The sequence below is a fragment of the Metopolophium dirhodum genome, chromosome 9, assembly GCF_019925205.1.
Source record: "Metopolophium dirhodum isolate CAU chromosome 9, ASM1992520v1, whole genome shotgun sequence".
Taxonomy (NCBI): Eukaryota; Metazoa; Arthropoda; class Insecta; order Hemiptera; family Aphididae; genus Metopolophium; species Metopolophium dirhodum.
In genome coordinates this window covers 8,627,887-8,646,788 of record NC_083568.1, presented here as the reverse complement: position 1 = coordinate 8,646,788, position 18,902 = coordinate 8,627,887, and the positions used below count along the sequence as shown (strand labels likewise).

Below are 18,902 nucleotides of genomic sequence, written 5' to 3'. Positions count from 1 at the left end.
AATATTTAGATTGTAGGCATATTGAGTTGTTAACTGCTAAAGAGTATATACTTAAATTTTTATTCTGTTTGCTCAATAATACATTTTTATTTGTATTTTAGTTCCTATTCAAAAAATTCAATCACATATTCAACAAGACAAAAATATGTCTAAGCATTAAAATTTGACATCTGGCCTTTGATTAATGGGTGGGAATTGTAAATAAAATATTTTATTTGGATTTTATTATTTTAATATCAAAACTAGTAAAGACCATTATAATATTAATTATTAGGAAAAAGTTTTAACTAACTTAGATCACCCACGTGCCGCCAGCTATTGACCTCAGAAATAAAATTTTCCTTATATAATTAATGAAACGGGGGCGGTAGTAACTATGCAAGGACTTCTTGATTCATTAAAGCTAATGGACAAGAATTAGTTGAACCTTTACATCTATGTGTCGAGTAATTCAAATTTTAGTTTTAAAATTCATTTAACTAACATGGGTTGCAATATGATTAAACTCTAATGTTACTGGTAACTATTGTGACATGCAAAGTATGAAGTAATGTAAAATTGTAGACGGTTAGCTTTCAGTTTAAACAAAACTGTTAAAAATCAAAAATGATTATATTGCTACCGCCGCCCGATGTTGCAAACCAACCATTTCATGTACACATCCATCAACAAACTATTTAAATCAATAATGGTCAAATCCCAAATACCGCATGTGAATCAGATCAACGATCTGGTTCTCCAGTATTAATAATTATAAGTCTTTTTTTAAAAAAAACATGCTTTTATTTTTTTCAACAATCAAACCAATAAGTGTCTACACTTAAAAAAGATTACGGCAAATAGGACACGTGGATTTGTTGCTTGTAACAAACCATTTATACTGAAAAACAAACCAATCAGAAATATTAAATTACAAGTTTGGAAATAAAAATAAAAGTTTATATGTTGGGTAACTATGAGCTAACTTATTAAATACATTATGTAACATATTATCATGTATGTGAATAATGTTAAATATTTGCCAAATACTCACTAAACACGAGCTGTGGAATTTTTTGTGACACGTACGACAGGCAGACTTGGGTAACTGATAGTTAGAGTTGTGAAGTATAGAATAACATATGTAACACTCTTCGACGCCATCAAACTTCTTTGTGATATTAAGTTGCCACAAAGATATACCGTCAATGATTGAGCCGTTCTGATGTGAAAAGAAAAGCGCCAATTGTTTCAACCATCCTTTCCACTGAGACATGTTGATCATGCTCTTATCGCTGCTGACTCTGATTAATCCCAAAGGATGATTACTGGCCATCTGTATGGTGATGTCCACGGCCGTTTCTTCGATCATGTATGAAACGACGAGTATACCGCGGTTTTCGTACAAATTCACCTGAAGAAACATGGTTAAAAATTAACGTCAATCCATAATCGCAACTACATTGGGAGGTTACAACTACAAATATATACCACTATGTTGTCAATTTTTTTCGCTTGCTTGATGTCTTGGAACTCTTGAACAATTAAACTCTGTGATACGTATTTGGTTGTTAGTTTGTCAACCAAAGTTGACACTTTATGTTCACTGTCCACCCACCATTTGCGTACAACTGCCGGCAATGTGTGTAATAGATTGTAATATGTCCAGCACACCATATGCCAGAGTTTTTTGTTGTTCCAATAGTCCGTCGGTGAACAACTGGGTCTCAAATTGAACAACTCTTTGATAATTGGATTGACGTCATTATTGGCATATGTCTTAATGATAGAATGTGGCATCAACTTCAACAAATTCTCCATTAAAAACGAAATAGAGTTGTTATTGCTAAAAATGATTTGTGATAAGTATTTTGGGTATCAGTTTGCTGTTATCAACTGTTCATTGTATGCACAGAACGTCAGAACATGACTTACTTCAAATGAGAAATGTACTTATATCGTTCTTGAGACTCAAGTTTTGAACATAATTTAAATATAACATTCCATAACAACAAATAAACTCGAGTATTTTTTAAATCCTCAGTGAAAGATTTAGGTTCAAATGTATTTCCGATTCTAAAAACACATTTTAATTTAATATTATATAAAACATGACTATAAATTGACAAAAAATGAAAATAAAATACTTGATTTCCGTTAACATTGTACAGATCAGGTCTTGAAGTTTCTGCAAAGGTAGCGTGGAAAGTTCAAACGGTACTTGATCAGATTCAAAGTCAGTGTCTACGTCAACTTTGCGCACCCCACATAATCTGTTGGATTAGAAAATAATATATATACAAAAATGAAATGGTAATAATATGTTTGTTTGCTGTTTTTATTTTTTGTCAATGTACCTGTCTAAAATATTGTATGCAGTGATTTCAATTGGGTAACAGTCTGAATTAATCAAGTCTGAACAAAGGCTAAACCAATATTTTTGATCTATTTCCTCAAATTCTAAATAATTCATAGAATTGCTCAGAGCTTCTAATACAAGTTCATGAATACAACTATTACAATTTTTTGACAACTCAACCCAAATCTTCACCAAGCAATCACGTACAACTTTTGTATCTGATCTGAATACTATCAGGTTTTCGTTGCTCTCCGGTACATGTTTATAAATTTCTTCATGATAAAATTTCATCAGTTTTACAAATAAAGAACCAACCAAGGCAGTAGCAATCCCAATGGGCAAATATGTTTTGCAGTCAAAATCTACTACATTGGTTAGGATAAACATTACCGATTCTAAACGACTGAATATTGTTTTGCTGTATTTTAATATGATTGATGCATCATCTGTGTAGAGAAAGATCAAGTTTAAAAACTCAATGTTACGTATGGTTTCTATCATTGTCTTTTCGTCCTTCAAACACCTAAAACACACAAACACACGATCATAATTTATCAGTTATCACAAATAACTGCGATGCAAAACTTACTCAGAGTCACTAGTGAGCAATTTTTCTTCAGAGTCTAACACCTTCTGTATCTGAGAAACCGTATCACTGTTGGTCGTTTTTCTGAAGTGCACATTCCACACACATCTTGTATCTGCTAATGAAAGATGATCATACTCCAAGTTGCTCATGCCGCAAAAATTCACAAAAACCTACACAAGTTAAGCACAGACAATGTTTATAAATCATATTCAAGTATAGAACATTTATTTTTTTAATATAGAAAAAATTATTAAATGTCCTAGTGTTTGTACAATATGAATAATAAATAAGTTGATTACCAAATGTTCACATGAATACCGTTAAATGTTATTTAATAATTTAGTTTTTACATAGTATTGGATTTTAAATTTTGAATTATTTAACTCTACAAAATGTCTAAACAACTTTTTATCACACCTACTCTTGGTAATTTGAAGATAAAAAAAAAATTGACTTATTAAAATGTTGACATATCAAAACACATTAAGTGACTTTGAAGGAGAATTTTTTATCTATGTGATATAAATGTTAGAGTAATCATGTCAAATGTATTATTTTTGAGGTGATAACATCCAAATAATTAGGAAAAGTATGATACATTTATAGATATATAATAAAAATTTAAATCTAAATACATATATGCAACATATGTCAACACATTGACTGCGTGTGTCTTTTTGCCGTTTTCACCCAATGCGTATGATAAAAATAAAAATCAACAATCTTATAAAAATAAAATAATGGAATTGCTCCTAAATGGTCATACGTCCAATTGATGTATGTTATCATATTTAAATACGTGCGTTTAAGAAAACGCTTAATAATATCATTATTTAATAAAATAATATTTAGTCACGCGTAGGGAATAATAAACCATTTACTTTAAATACATATCGGATATCAAATGTGTTGCTGATTGATCCTCATGATGCCAATTTGTGTCAGTATGCAGTCAATGTGTTAATAATCATTATAAGGATGATGTTGAAGTTACAGATTAACTGAACATCAAACAAAAATCTATTGAATGTTTTAAGTTTGAATAAAAGAACAAAAACTAATGAATTATTGTCACCTGAATAATGTGTATACAATTTGGACTGTCACTATGTTTTGACATTTCAGAATTATACAGATTAATCAATTCTTCATTTGGCAATGACAACATATCCAATACAAATTCCAACGACTTACACCAATATGGGCCATCATTAATTGTTCTATAATAAAAAAAAAAAATATGTACACTTACTATTTAGAACATGACAAGTGATAAAAACAATTCACATACTTTTCCATAATTTTATTTATGATAGCATGAGCAACATTCTTTGGTTGCGATTGAATGAGTACACCAACATTAGTTTTAGTATCCTCAAAAATAGTACTCTTGATTTTACAACAATATTTTCTCTGAATTAAAATTAAAATCAAAAAATGTATTTAAGACACAATAAAATACATAATTATATTGGTTAACTATTTTTAATAATATAAACTCACATTTGAAAAATATTTTTGTAGGTGTGCAACCACATTTACGTTGCAAATTATATCAGCCATGATATTGACAAATTCTTCATCAACACTGTCCAAATGATTGGGTAGTTCAGATTCATTGAAAAATTTTAAAATCTGTTTTGTGAAAACATACATTTGAGAATATAATGCATACACAGTTCCAAAGCACTCATCGCTTGTATCTATGTAATTCCCAACATTTCCGGTGTAAAATAATGATCCATTAATATACGATGCCAATTCGCAACATTTAATTGCTTTCGAGTGATCAACACTATTTGCACATTTTATCAACTCATACAAAAATTTAATTGGCAAGGTATTTTGTTTAGTACAAGATAAGAAATCTTCAATAAATTGATCTACAGTACTTTCTACATGTTCTATATCAACACCCATAGTTTTTAAGTAATTTGTAACAACCAAACTACACCTCTTTATAACTTCATTGTCGTGTGCATCTATCATATTATTCAACAAGAGTTTCCAAGTTAGACTGAGCTCTTCTTGGTATCTACATTCACCGTCTTGTGATTTTTCTAAATATTTATGGATTAAGCATTCCATTGTGTTGAAAATGAGATCAAGGTGGGAATTGACAAATGACTGGTCATTTAAATTTTTTTCAAATATTTGTCTTAACATAATAACTAACGGAGAGATAGGGTTAGTATGTACAGTTTCCAAAAGTACTTTTGTCCATTTCTCACATACAGTATTATCTAAAAATAAAACAATCAAAATTATTTTAAAGTCCATGTTATGCTCAAGATTAAAACAATCACCTTTAAGTTTTAAGCAATTTGTTAGGAGATGAGATTTATTTAGGTCTACATCGAAGGATATGAATTTTTTAAACTCATCTTGCATCGGAATTGCCTCCAACCAATCGCAAATCACCACAGGTAAAATATTTCCTTCACTAATGTACTTCATTATTTCTTTAAGCACAACATCTGATCCAAACTTACCAAAAAAAAAAAAAATGATGAATAATGTTTAAATTATCTTATTAGATAATATTAAATAATAATAAAATAATACCAAATTTAAGTCATCAATCATACTAATTCGTTCATTCTCGTTATCAATGGTTTCCAATAACCCTATAATTACTGATATTGAATTATAAGTCAAAACTTTATTATCACTAATCCACGTTTTGACATATCTTTCATACAGCCTGAACGATGATGATGTGTTGTCGTTTGTGCCAGGTAATGTTTGGGATAATTTTTGATAAACGCCATAATTTTTAAATGCTAATATTACTTGACAAACATGGTTGGCATACATATGTCCAACTTCTGGGTAGGAAGTTCTATCTAAATAGAACTGTAAAACCACATTAACAAAATTTCCCAAATCATTTTGATAGTCATCATTGAATAATGGTTTTGAAGGAAGAAACACTTCTCCAGATTCTTCAAATGTAACTCTCAAATTTTTTTTTTTCTTAACTACAGGATTTCTTAAATGATTCAACACGATTAAATGTACTTGCAGCTGACTTAGTATGTTGTCAAAAATAATTTCTTCATCAAGACCACTTCCAATCAAAAGAGTATTTAAATTATTCCATATTGTGGTTTTTAAACTGTGTAATCTATTGTTATTAGTCAAAAATTCTAGAAATACTGCCAAATGAGATATAACTGGCGGTGACATCATTTTTGCTAATTTTCCAGTAAGACTAAACTTAACCAAAGTTGAAACCTGTTGAAAGTGAATTATATTAGTGTAATAATAACTAAAATATTATAATAAAGTGCATACTTCATATATTACTGTGTTACTACAAAATTCATCTTCACCATTATTTCTCAGAATGTATGTGACAAAATCAAAAAGAGTTTCAATACCAGAAACAAAATTTGTACGGTCAAAGCGGTTAGATATTTTTTCTAACCTAAAACATAAATCAATGTAATGATACAATTATAACAATTATTGTTGTTTTATACCCTTGTTTAATTGAAGTAATACACTTCAAATAAAATTCAGTGGTTGTTATAGTATTCATGACTGGACTATTTTCACATAATTCTAATAAATTTTCATATGCAGACGAAAAGCATCCTTTTGAGCAAGATAAAAGTTTCCATAGTTTAGGAAGGAAAATTTTTTCAGCATTTGATTGTGACCAAAAGTAGTTTAACTATACAAAAAATAATATTAATAATAATTTAGTTCATACAATATAATATTAGTAATATAAGTTTTACCTCAGGTTTTGATAAGACAATTATAATGCTTTTCCAAATGACATTTGACACAGTAACATTATCTTCATCAATATTATCGAACACAGCAAAAGCCACTTTTTTACATTCACCTTCTAAAAATTTTTGTAATTTCAATAATATAGAATGCAATAGAGTATACCAAGCTTGTCGAACCTGTAGATAAATATTGAAAAACAATTGTCAAGTAAATAAAACTATCATAGAAATAATTAATATAAATATCATACACTTGGTGTTGGATGTTTATTTAACTTCCAGTAGGTAGAGTTAGAAAGCAACAATGATTTCAAATCGCTTTCAATATTTTCAATATGTTCAGCAGGAAGCGAATTCAAAAATGTTGCTGTTGCATACAAACAACTAGTAGCAGTTCTAATTTGCATTTCCCTTATTTCATCTGAATCGACTCTATAAATTAATTAAAAAACATGAGTATAAAGGTTTATAATATATACATTAGTTTATAAAAACTTACTTAGTATTTAATAATGATGGATTGGTTATGTTCTCAATTAAATAATTAAATATTTCTTTTTGACAAAATACAATTACTTCAACTCTTTTATTTGGAGGGAAAGTATTCTAAATTTTAAAGTTTAACATAAAGTCAAATTTAAATCCATACAGATATAGATGTACAAACCTCGAATGTGGATGATGCAACAGATGCAGTTGGTGGATGAGTGTCATACTGAGCCACAAACCAATGGGCAAAAAACCTCTTTAAAAATGGTGCTACATTTCGTTGTACACGATTTAAGTAGGATCGCAGAGCTTTCTGGGTACCTTCGCGTATACGTGGTTCATTATCCTTACATAAATTTACATATTGAGCGATCCATGGTGCTGAAACTTCTCTGACAGTATCTTCATCTTTAGAATCACACAACATAGCAAATTCTTTTAAGGCCTACACAACACATATTAAACGTCACCAAATTTGTTTGACCTGTATTTAGTTATTGGTCATAGGTATATCATTACATATTTACATACTTTGAGTTTAGTGGTAGAATCTTTTTTGTTCATTTTTTTCAAAACCACTTGAAAATCCGGGCTAACATTGCAATCCAAAATGTCAGCAAAGGGAAATTTAAGCTTATCCGGAATCACCCCATATGTATCAGTAGTACTACTAGTACTCAACAATAACTGAGCCCTTGCACTGCTTGATGGCTAGAATGTAAACATTAATTTTCAATAACAATTTCACAATATCAAATCAACAACAAACCAACTTACTTTGTAATTATTTTTGACCCTCTGAGCAACTTGCTTTTTCCCCATTGTAAAATAAAAATGTTTAAATTTAAAATGTTTTAATTAAAAAAATTGGTATCAACACTATAACATTGAATTTACTATCAAGGTATCATGCAAACAATAAATACTTGTCTGGTTCAGCTCTAAACATACGTATATTTTACTGAAAAACTTTATGTGAAAAAAATGTTACAACTCCTATAAATTTGTTTACAATTAACAGATTAACATATTTTAACATTAACATAATAATATTACGAATCCGGAATCAGTGAATAACAATGTTCTTTTATTAAAAACAATATCTTATCAAATTTTGTGTCTTAATATTGTCAGATAATGATATTTCACTTGGTCGTACATTAACCACAACCACGGTTCTTTTATATTGACGGTGTGCCAAGTGCGCGCCAAACCACCTTTAAATAGTATTCCAGTATTTCACAATAAATAAAATACCTATTCAAAATATTTCAAATGTTCAATTTCAATATTTCATTTATTTAAATGTAATATAACTTACGAATAATCCTGTTCGGTGAACTCCCAGTGGTTTCATTAATGTTTATTGCAATTATGAATTATTTTTTAACAGCCAAGTCCATCCAATCTTTCTAATAAATGAAGAATCCAATTTATTATAGCAGGGACACATTTGTATTTTAATTTAAAATATGATGAGTCTTGTAACCTGAATAAATTATTAAACATGGTGTTAACTGTTACTGATATAATAAACTAGGTATGATGGCAATCACGGTCTAGAAGATATTATTATTATCTTCTAAGACCGCGCGTGATGGCAATGAAACACATTGTGTATTATAGAAGCTAGGAGTATTGATTCATTGATTGTATGTTGATTGTATCGATACACCTTGCAGCCAATGGAGCCTATGGAGGCTATGGTGATTTGAACATTTTAATCAACATATCCATCAACATTAATGTAATTTGTAAAAATGATTTAATGGTCCAAGTATTACATTATATTATAAATATATCTACTTAATATTTTTGTAAAACCATTTTAATGATTATTATCCAGTATGTATACTATACATTGTAATTGGGCACGTCCCGTATTCAATAATAAATAAATAAAAATATTTTATTCGAATATTTAATGAGATGCCTGCAGGTGCATCAATATAACATTTTTTGAAAAATTATTCACTAAATTATTTACAGTAAAAAAATGGGGTCCTCATTTGAAACAACAGAAGTTTGAATCGACAGTCGTCTCAGGACACTCCTGACTCCTGCATGGTGGTACACATGTGGTACAAGAAATCTCAAGAATTATTTGAAAAGATGGTCTATTAAATATTAATACACCTTGTATAGAAATCTGTGCAATGAACCAATTTTTGTATTATGTCGTGCAAATATGGCGACGGTCTTTCGCCATTTTCCATCGGTTTAGGTAACATTATCATAATAATGAGAAATTAAAAAACGACGTTTATTCATAGACATATATAGACATTTATATGTCTATGCGTTTATTATAATATCATGATGATGAATCATGATACTGAGTTAACTAGTTTATTTAGTCATGCCCGGCCCTTTCTGCATAGGACTTGAAGCCAACCGAGACTTTTTGTACATTGTATAACAGTATCTCACACTCTCACTTCATCGTTTTTGTAAGTCTTAACCGTTGTACGTTTCCTGTTACCTCAACGAGCCGTCGAGACATAACATTCCGTTCACCGTTGCGGTTTTTAATACCATTACGACATTACTGTCACTGACTTAAGTAGACTACTAATGATGACAGAAATACACGTGTTTCCATAATATTTAGAATCCATTATTTTTTAAATTATTATTTGTACATATTTTGTTGTTGTATTACCCCCCCACCAAGCCCTGGAATTAATATGCAATTTACAACGCAAAATGTATATAGCAAATACCAATTTTCAGCGTATGTAAGCCAGCAAATATAAGTATAAAAAATAGTCTCATTTGGACATACTTGATGTATTACAATCCTCATGCAAGTCATAGATAATATAAGAAGGTCTTATATTATCTATGATGCAAGTAAGTAGCACGGTTATCTACACGGTGTAGATAACTGTTATAAGTATTAGGTGATTTTAACTGCTAGATAAATATTAATAATATATTTTTGTTTTTAGATACAAGGTTTATTGTGATGTAAATATAGTAACACACTAACACATGATGGCATATTTATACCAGGGCATAAAGTGGTTTTAGCATCCGCTAGTAATTATTTCCACACAGAGTTCACAAACCATCCTTGAAAAAAAGTTTTGAAAATGTTGTGGTTAAGTACTATCAGTTAACAGCTCATATTAGACCATACATATATGGCAGGGAAATCATTGTGACTGAAAACAATGTTAAAGTATATAATAATGGATAAAGTTTGATTTTCTTATAGTCAACAACATTTTTTAATTTGTTTATTGTTTATTTCTCTAGGAATTGTTACAAACATCTAATATTTTACAAATATACGATGTAAACGAGGCATGTTGTGATTTTTTCCATAAACAGCTGCAAGTCTCAAATTGCCTTGGAATTAATGAGTTAGCTGGAATACATAGCTGTATAAAATAGTTAAAAAGTTCAGAATTATACATTCTACAACACTTCGTATGAAATATTTCTTATTATGATTCTATATGAAAGTTGTAATAATTATTGTTATATTTTGATTCTTAGAGAAGTGGTTGATGCTGAAGAATTCCTTAACTCATCATTCGATCAAATTATTAAATTCATATCTAGGGATGCGCTTAATGTTATATCTGAGGAAAAAGTACGCAAACTAAAATTGATTCTTTCATTCTTTAGCTTGATTTTTAATTTCTATCAATTTTTGAACTTCAATAATATTTAATTTGATATATTTATTAATAATAATGTATATTTGTAATCAAAAAACAGGTATGTGGATGTCACTCTGCTGTACAGTAGGTTACAAGTGGGTTATTTAATGGATGGTATTAAATTTGAATTCGATGATAAAATATCATTGTATACAAAAAACAATTCTGAGTATAGACAACCCATCAGCCAAGGATATTTATTGTTTCATATTATATATTTATATTATTACTAATTAATACGGTAGCCAGTAAATTGAATTAATATTATTTGGATATAATAAAATAATGAAAAAGAAAAGCACACACATCATTGTCAAACTAATAGGAATATTCATTGCTCCACTCAGAATAACAATATTTTATATTAATTATTCCACATTTCATAAATATGTGTCCAATTACTTCCACTGATAAATGAACCAGTTGTTTGATAAACCCAATTAGTCTCAAAACCCAAAGTTTTGGAAAAATGAATATAACTTTTCTTACTAATATAGGGCTTCTCTTGATTCTCTCGGATTTTCTCTGAAGCTTTGTTAACCAATCTGGCCCCGGATCTACATAATATGAAAAATCCAAGGCCGCAATAAAACGTGTATCTATATTTTTGGACAAGTAGTATTTCTCAAACAAATTCTATGCAATAATATTATATCCCTGTAGATTTTTAGGTCAAGGGATTTTATTCCGCAAGTTGTAATAATTTAATTGTTTATGTAGGAGGTTATAATGCTGACCAGTTCTTCAATTCAGTGGAGTGTTATAACCCCAATTTGGGTTTATGGTGCCTAGCTGCAGAAATGACTGAACTTCGTGCAGGAGCTGGTGTAACAGTGTTAAATAATGTAATAATGTATGCTGTAGGTGGCTTTAATAGTACAATTACACATAATAGTGTTGAGGCGTATACATCTAGTACACTACAATGGACAAGTGCTGCACCTATGAACTACACTCGGAAAATTGCAGGTACCTACTATACTTGTTTATAATTCAAAATTATTTTAAGATTTTTTTTTTAATATATTGAATTTAACATTACATTTTCAATTTAGATATAGTTGCATTTAATGGCTTGCTAAATGATAGTTATAAAGATTTGAAATCCATGGAACAATACAACCCTGACACAAATACCTGGTCTGTGGACAGAATCAGAGCTGGATTATACACAATCCATACTAGGTATAGTAGTAACTAGTAACACATAAGCCACCATATTTGTACTCACCATAGACTAAGTAGCTATAGTGCACAGAGAGGCTGTATAGGGCTATTTTGATATTGTTTTTGTGAGATAATTTGTGTAAAATGTAATTGTTCTTTATTAGTAAAATTTATTTATTGAAATAAACTGAATTCAATGATATAATATTATTACATAAGAAAGACGATTCTGAGTGAAGACAGTCAGTCAACCTATGATAATACTTAGTATATTTGATGATATTACTGTGAATAAATTAATTTATATATTATAACCTTATTTTATATGTATAGATCACATCATCAAGTGATGTCATGTTATATAGTGAGTAAGTTATATAGTTTTCTATTAAAATATAATGGATTTTAATTATATAAGATAATATAATTGAATTTTTGTCTTAAGGCTATGTAGAAACTAGAAAAATATTAATTTTTTTTTTAAAATTACAGCAATTATTGTAGCCATCACGTACAAATTGAGTAAGTTGCTACAAAATAAATTTTGTTTGCAGTCTCTGTTTGATAAAAATATGAAAAGGCATCCATTGAAAATCATCAAAACATCTCCTACCAAGTAAGAATAATTATATTTGTAGATTATCATTGATCAGTGTTCAATGTTAATGCCATTTATTTATTTATTTTTTAATTTTTAACGGGCAACGCCCAATAACATTGATACATTTTGATCAATTGTTCTAAACAATATAATACAACATAATATATGCTAAATATACACATAACAATGTAATGGAATTAATGAAGAAATAATGATTAACTAAACTTGGGAACTCAATTTCATAACCATAATTATGTGTCTACAGTAAATATTAATAAATAATAATATTACAATCATTAACATAAAATCATGGCTGTATTTGAACATTTTCCGCCCCGGGGCAAACATATTTTTCCGCGCCCCAAAAAAGTTATTTCTTAAAATGTAAGGTACCTATTATTTTGGGTCATAATTTATAACTCATAAATGTGGCTAGATTTTGAAAAAAAATTAGTCAGTATAAAAATAGATTTGATAGAATATCATCCTAAAATAAACTTTGGAGAAATTTCTACCAATTCACAATACATTAAGAAAAAAACATTTTACATAATTTCAAAGTTATAACTATGTTGTCTTAATAATAAAAAAGTTCATGAAAATTTAGTACCCCAAGTTCCACCAGGAGGGGCAATGGCCCACCCTGCCCTCCCTAAATACAAGCCTGCATAAAATATTCATGTACATTATACAGTTCATCAAAACACTTATCCTAAAAATGTAATTTAATTTTACAATTAAAAAACAAACCATAGGTATAATACTATAATAAGAAATAAAAATAGTTAATGTGAAATATTTTTCAAAGAACTCTTATGTAACTTGATTACATTTTGAATATTTTTATTTGAAAAAACATAATTATTATAACTTAATACAATAATACCTATACAGTATAAACCTACAAAAAATTAAATAAACGATAAAATATTTATCTAAGTTTGATAAATAGAATAATATTATATTAGGTACATAAAACTATATATTGCGCTCTTCTGGCTTTTTGTAAGGATAATCTATATAATCAAAAATATCTTTTTCGCTGTTTATCTCCACAGGTTCACCTGGTATACCTGATATAATGACAAAACACATAAATACAATTGTTGATTGACATAGTAGCTTATATTTAATGGTTAATTAGTAATTTCATACAACATTTTACCTGTAGAACCCATTGGCCGCAAAGTATATTCATTAAGTGTAAAACCTTGGTTTATAGCATGCTCTCTCATTTGCTTATTAAATAAATCACTCCCAGTAAAATAAAGAACAGCACAATAAAACTGATCATATGGATTTAGGCGAATGTCTAATCTCCTTGATATACGATTCACTTTGCATACACCCTAATTTAAATAAAAACCATTAAATAAATATAATAATTCGCATAAAAAAATTTATTTTAATTTAATACAAATCAAAAATGGAAACATTAATTTTATCAATAACTAACTTTTCATTATTCAAATATGTTTGAAGTACCTATCTGTTGTTAAAAACTAATTTTATGCTATTAATAATTAATAATTAATTAAAGTATAATTTTAACATACATATGTTATTAAAAAATATTGATTATTATTTATTAATATTATTAAATAAATAGTAATTAAATAATTACCATGAACTTTGCTTCCCCCAACGATATAGTTTCAGTGATGAGGTTTTTTTTTTTCAGAATATCCACAACCACTTGCAATTTGTCACTTTTTTTCTTAAGACCATGAGACATAAACAATGGATGAGAAATCAATGTATCAATATCTCCACTGAACTCTTTACCTCGTCTAAAATTTAAAAAATATAAAATGTATATTTCATACATATAGTCAAACCCCATAGTTTTTGTAATTTTAATAACTAACCTATAACTGCCACAAATAGTAACCTTGTATTTAGGATCCAAATTATGTAATGTTTTCTTGATAATTTGTTCTACTTCAATAACTTCATTTCTTGGTATTTTTTCTTCAAAGTCATTTAAATACCTAAATGAATTGATAAATTATTATAATCGTTTAAGAGCAAATAATTATTAAAATTAATATACTTTAGTCCTAAAATTTGATGATGATTTAGTTTATCTTGATTTTTTAATAGAATGTCAATATTTTTAACACCTGAATCATATAGTTCTTTTGCTTTAGCTGGTCCAATACCACTAACTCTTGTTAATTCTTTAATAGAAACTGAAGCGTCATCACTTCTTATCTGTAATTTAATAATACAAAACAGTAATTATATCTATAGTTAACGGTAACAACTATTTTTAATAAATTAAATTAACAATAATAATTAGTAAAAGTAATCATCAAAAAGCAACCTCTGAAGAGATAATATAAAAATTGATAAAAAGTGTAAATTCAGCTAGTTTTAATATATTATTAATACATTAAATACTTAATAAAATTAAATATAAAATATACATTATCCAGTTTTTTCAATTTTCCAGTTTCTAAAAACTCATCAATTTTTTTGGATATTTTATCACCAATTCCATCTAGTTTTTGTGCTTCCTCACCAGACTTAATACGTTTACCGTGCTTAGCTAATGCACTCGCTGCTTTTCTGTAAGCATTGCCCTTATATATATTACGTGCAACATTTTTCTCATAATCAGCCAATTCTAAACAAATGGAATATTAAAAATAACTTTATTAAAATTTAATTTAATTTAAACTTTGTAATTAAAACAAAGTTAGGTTGACCTCTGCCTTTTAGGTAAGGTGTGAGCTACTAACCAATCAAAAATTCACAAAAATCGTGATTTGGATTTGTGGAATCACTTGGAGCTTTTCTTTTGCTCATTATGTTCCAAATTTTATATAGGTTCAAATAAAATTTACAAAATCATATTTTAACATAGAAACATAAAAGTAACTAAACACAAAGAAGTAAAATACTAAATCAATTTTAAATACCGGTGAAAGTGTAGAATATACATTAAATCCTTACACAAACGACTATTTCCCTAACCAGCCAAGCAGCAGGCCAACTGCTAAGTCATAGTCCACAGATAAGAATAAAGTGTTAAGTATATTATGTAAGGTGTATGGTATTAAATCAAATTTTGGACTTTTTTAAAATGAGATAATGAGTTATTGTGATAAGTGATAATTAATAAGATTGATAAGAAAATACAGTTACAGCCTATGGCAATTTGAACATTGTAGAAAAAAAATAAATACTACCTATATATTTTATCCAATATTAGTATATTACATTATATTATATTATGTATCCACTTAAGGGTTAGTTTTTCAAATTTTCTACAATTTAAATTTTCAATCCTTAACTATAAAAGTTGAACATTTTATCCATTTTTAACTACAAAATAATTATTAAATTTTAAATTTGATAAATGTTGTCAAAATTTGAACTTTAAATGCCTTTATAAAAAATTGTTATGTATTTTTAATTCTGTTCAACTACTATTTTAACAATATATCAGGAGCCATGTATTAAATTTCAAAGCTTTTTGATCCAACGAAAAAATTGTATTGACGTTTACAGAACAAACAACTAAATAAACTTAAAATTTCCGTAAACAGCTCAAAACGAGTCAAACTATTTTGAAAATTGTATGGTATATAGAAAATGCTATTATAAACATTCAATAGAAATTTCTTGTATTTCATATACGGTCATTTGTTTTTGTGTTTGACCAAAAACAAATATCGATTTTGCGTAAAAATTCCCGTTTTTCCTTAATTTTTTGATTCTGAGCGAAGCGATGAATGTATTGATTTTACAATGATGTGTGTGTTTTTTTTTTTGTGTATGTCATCACCTTTTAGGACAGTAAAAGTGCTTGGATTTTCTTCAACAGTAACTTTTCTGATAGGAAAGTGAATCTAGGTACTTTGGGGGGTCAAAAGTAAAAATTTACAGTAGTTTTCAAAAGCGACGTGAAAAACAAAAGAAAAATTAAGGAAAAACGGGAATTTTCACACAAATTTTGTTTTTGAGAACATCGATTTTGGTTTTGGTGTAACTTTAAAACAAATGAACGTAAGGACATGCAATTTTGGCTGAATGTTTATAATTGCATTTCCTATACACCATAACATTTTCCAAATATTTTGACTTATTTTGAGCTGTTTACGGACATTGTCAATTTTCATTTTTTTTAGTTTTTTTTTCTATAAATATCAATAAAATTTTATCTGTTGAGTAAAAAAGATTGAAAATTTAATAGAAGGCTCCTAGGTTATTGTTTCAAAGGCAGATGAAAAAAATTAAAAATCCTTAGTCATAGTTTTTATTTATAAGCATTTAAAGTTCAAATATTTACAAAATACGGAAAAATCACGAAAATTAGCAAATTATTTTGAGTTGAGAATTCATAAAAATTTTTCTTTTTATATCTAAGATTTGAAAATGTAATACAAGATTATCCATAAGTTTGTCTACCTTTATCAAAAAAAAAAATGTCTACAAGAAAGTCAAATTAAATTTTTATGAGCTTTTGAAATTCATATTTTTACAACATTTGATATTCACTCGATTTCTCGTGTAATGATTTTCTTATTTTCTTGTAATTAAAAAACGTATGACTGTAGATACTTGAAAATTTCACTGAATGTTTATATTAGCATTTTCTTACACAATAAAATTTTGAAAATAATTTGACACTTTTTGAGCTGTTTACGGACATTGTCAGTTTTCAATTTTTTTAGTTTTTTTTTTCTATAAATATCATTAAAATTTTATTTGTTGGGTAGAAAAGCGTGAAAATTTAATGCAAAGCTCCTGATATAGCAGTTGAAAAATATTGAAAATATATAGGCACAATTTTTTTTATAAGCATTTAAACTTCAAATTTTGACAAAATTTATCAAATTTAAAATGTAATAATTATTTTGTAGTTAAAAATTTAAAAAATGTTCAACTTTTGTAGCTAAGGGTTAAAAATTTAAAACAAGGTTCCACGTAAATAGGTTATATATAAATTACATTATTCACAATAATATCATCAAATATACTTGGTAATATCATAGGCTGACGGACCGTTTTCGCTCAGAATCGTTTTTCTTATACAATGATATTATATCATTGAATTCAAATTTAACACCATCCATTACTGTGACCCACTTGTAACATACTGTACAGCAGAGCGACATGCACTACTCACCTTTTTTTTTTTTTGTCCGTCGCTTTTTAAAACTAAATTTTCCAATGCACCAGCTACTTTCACTATTCCATTGAACAAGATACCGAAGTTTAAAATCGAAGCATTATTGCGATTACTTATCGTGTAAACACACATAATAATAAAAAAATAAAAAACGCCCATCATTTTGTAAAATCAATAGATTCATCGCTCCGCTCAGAATCTAAAATACATGTTTTTGATGGAAACATAACATTTAATTAGTAAGATAGGTTTAATACACTCACTAATGAATAAGTATAAAATATACAGGATTTGAGGGGGACACGAGCCCGGAGCCCCATGTAAATACGCCCGCGCCCCTAGATTTAAGTATATATTATTAAAGATATTTAGAAATATCTAAATAAATCTTTATAATCTTGATAATAATTAATAAATATTAAATAATAATAATAATAAATTACATACCTAAATATTACTGAAGTACAGAATACCCAATATTTACTTATCAAAGTACCTATAAACCACCGCTATAATAGATATACAAGTAGGTGTATGTATTTGATAAAATATTTAATATTGGTGATTTTTTTTGTTTTTAATGCCGAACAATCAACATGATGTAAATATGTAATTAATAATTATATATGTATAGGTAGGTACACAACACATAGCTAGGTAGGTGGTACCAGTTAAATACTCGAAAAATAGGTTATCGTATTATTATAAAAATATATTGATTTATATCGGTGAATATCATTATTACCTTCCTACCCAGTACCCAGACACTCAGTATAAGTGTATACGTGTATATAAGTAATATTATATTGCTTCATACAATTATTGAGTAATGTGAGCGACCTGCGCTAAATAATAGACATACTATGGACAATGACTTAAAATTGATGTCTTGACGGCAGTGTTGAGAAACTAAAAATTGCACAGAAATAATTTGTATACCCAGATGTATCCTAGCATGCATTTTTGGTGTACCTACAAATCCATATTCCATATACATATTATCATTCAGAGTATAGATATTGAACGTTTATCAATGAGTTATAAATTAATTTATCGATATTCGATAAGCAGAGGTATAAAAGGTATCCATATATTACCAATGACTTTCCTAGGGGAGGTATGGTGGTTATACTTATACCCCTCTAATTTCCCCATAAATCCCCT

The 18,902-nt window shown here is 28.1% G+C and overlaps 3 protein-coding genes across 3 annotated transcripts; 1 reads left to right on the top strand and 2 right to left on the bottom strand.

Moving 5' to 3' along the window:
• Positions 1–760: 760 nt before the first annotated feature.
• On the bottom strand, positions 761–8,247 carry LOC132952152 (E3 ubiquitin-protein ligase listerin). The gene is made up of 20 exons (XM_061024333.1): positions 7,937–8,247; positions 7,691–7,870; positions 7,338–7,604; positions 7,170–7,276; positions 6,922–7,102; positions 6,674–6,847; positions 6,413–6,606; positions 6,225–6,357; positions 5,493–6,164; positions 5,234–5,414; positions 4,431–5,170; positions 4,219–4,340; positions 4,003–4,147; positions 2,928–3,097; positions 2,337–2,861; positions 2,127–2,252; positions 1,915–2,055; positions 1,471–1,825; positions 1,034–1,393; positions 761–880 (listed from the first exon to the last, which is right to left on the bottom strand). Exons 1-20 carry the CDS (start codon positions 7,979–7,981, stop codon positions 821–823), a joined length of 4,878 nt encoding a protein of 1,625 aa, XP_060880316.1. The 5' UTR covers positions 7,982–8,247; the 3' UTR covers positions 761–820.
• A 3,237-nt stretch (positions 8,248–11,484) lies between these two features.
• On the top strand, positions 11,485–12,031 carry LOC132952428 (kelch-like protein 2). Its single transcript, XM_061024725.1, has 2 exons — positions 11,485–11,799; positions 11,886–12,031. The coding sequence occupies exons 1-2, from the start codon at positions 11,631–11,633 to the stop codon at positions 12,029–12,031; spliced, it is 315 nt and encodes a 104-aa protein (XP_060880708.1). The 5' UTR covers positions 11,485–11,630.
• Positions 12,032–12,894: 863 nt separating this feature from the next.
• On the bottom strand, positions 12,895–15,682 carry LOC132952044 (DNA polymerase beta-like). Its single transcript, XM_061024170.1, has 7 exons — positions 15,343–15,682; positions 15,028–15,227; positions 14,652–14,812; positions 14,467–14,589; positions 14,223–14,388; positions 13,764–13,947; positions 12,895–13,671 (listed from the first exon to the last, which is right to left on the bottom strand). Exons 1-7 carry the CDS (start codon positions 15,407–15,409, stop codon positions 13,577–13,579), a joined length of 996 nt encoding a protein of 331 aa, XP_060880153.1. The 5' UTR covers positions 15,410–15,682; the 3' UTR covers positions 12,895–13,576.
• Between the last annotated feature and the right edge of the window lie 3,220 nt (positions 15,683–18,902).

Coding starts and splice junctions, on each gene's coding strand:
- LOC132952152 (XM_061024333.1), bottom strand. CDS start 7,981: ATGGGGAAAAAGCAAGTTGCTCAGAGGGTCAAAAATAATTACAAA. Junction 7,871..7,936: donor GGGTCAAAAATAATTACAAA/GTAAGTTGGTTT, acceptor TTTACATTCTAG/CCATCAAGCAGTGCAAGGGC. Junction 3,098..4,002: donor ATTGTATACACATTATTCAG/GTGACAATAATT, acceptor TAACTTGTGTAG/GTTTTTGTGAATTTTTGCGG.
- LOC132952044 (XM_061024170.1), bottom strand. CDS start 15,409: ATGAGCAAAAGAAAAGCTCCAAGTGATTCCACAAATCCAAATCACGAT. Junction 15,228..15,342: donor TTTTTGTGAATTTTTGATTG/GTTAGTAGCTCA, acceptor CCATTTGTTTAG/AATTGGCTGATTATGAGAAA. Junction 13,948..14,222: donor TGGGGGAAGCAAAGTTCATG/GTAATTATTTAA, acceptor TATTTAAATTAG/GGTGTATGCAAAGTGAATCG.
- LOC132952428 (XM_061024725.1), top strand. CDS start 11,631: ATGACTGAACTTCGTGCAGGAGCTGGTGTAACAGTGTTAAATAATGTA. Junction 11,800..11,885: donor CTACACTCGGAAAATTGCAG/GTACCTACTATA, acceptor TTTTCAATTTAG/ATATAGTTGCATTTAATGGC.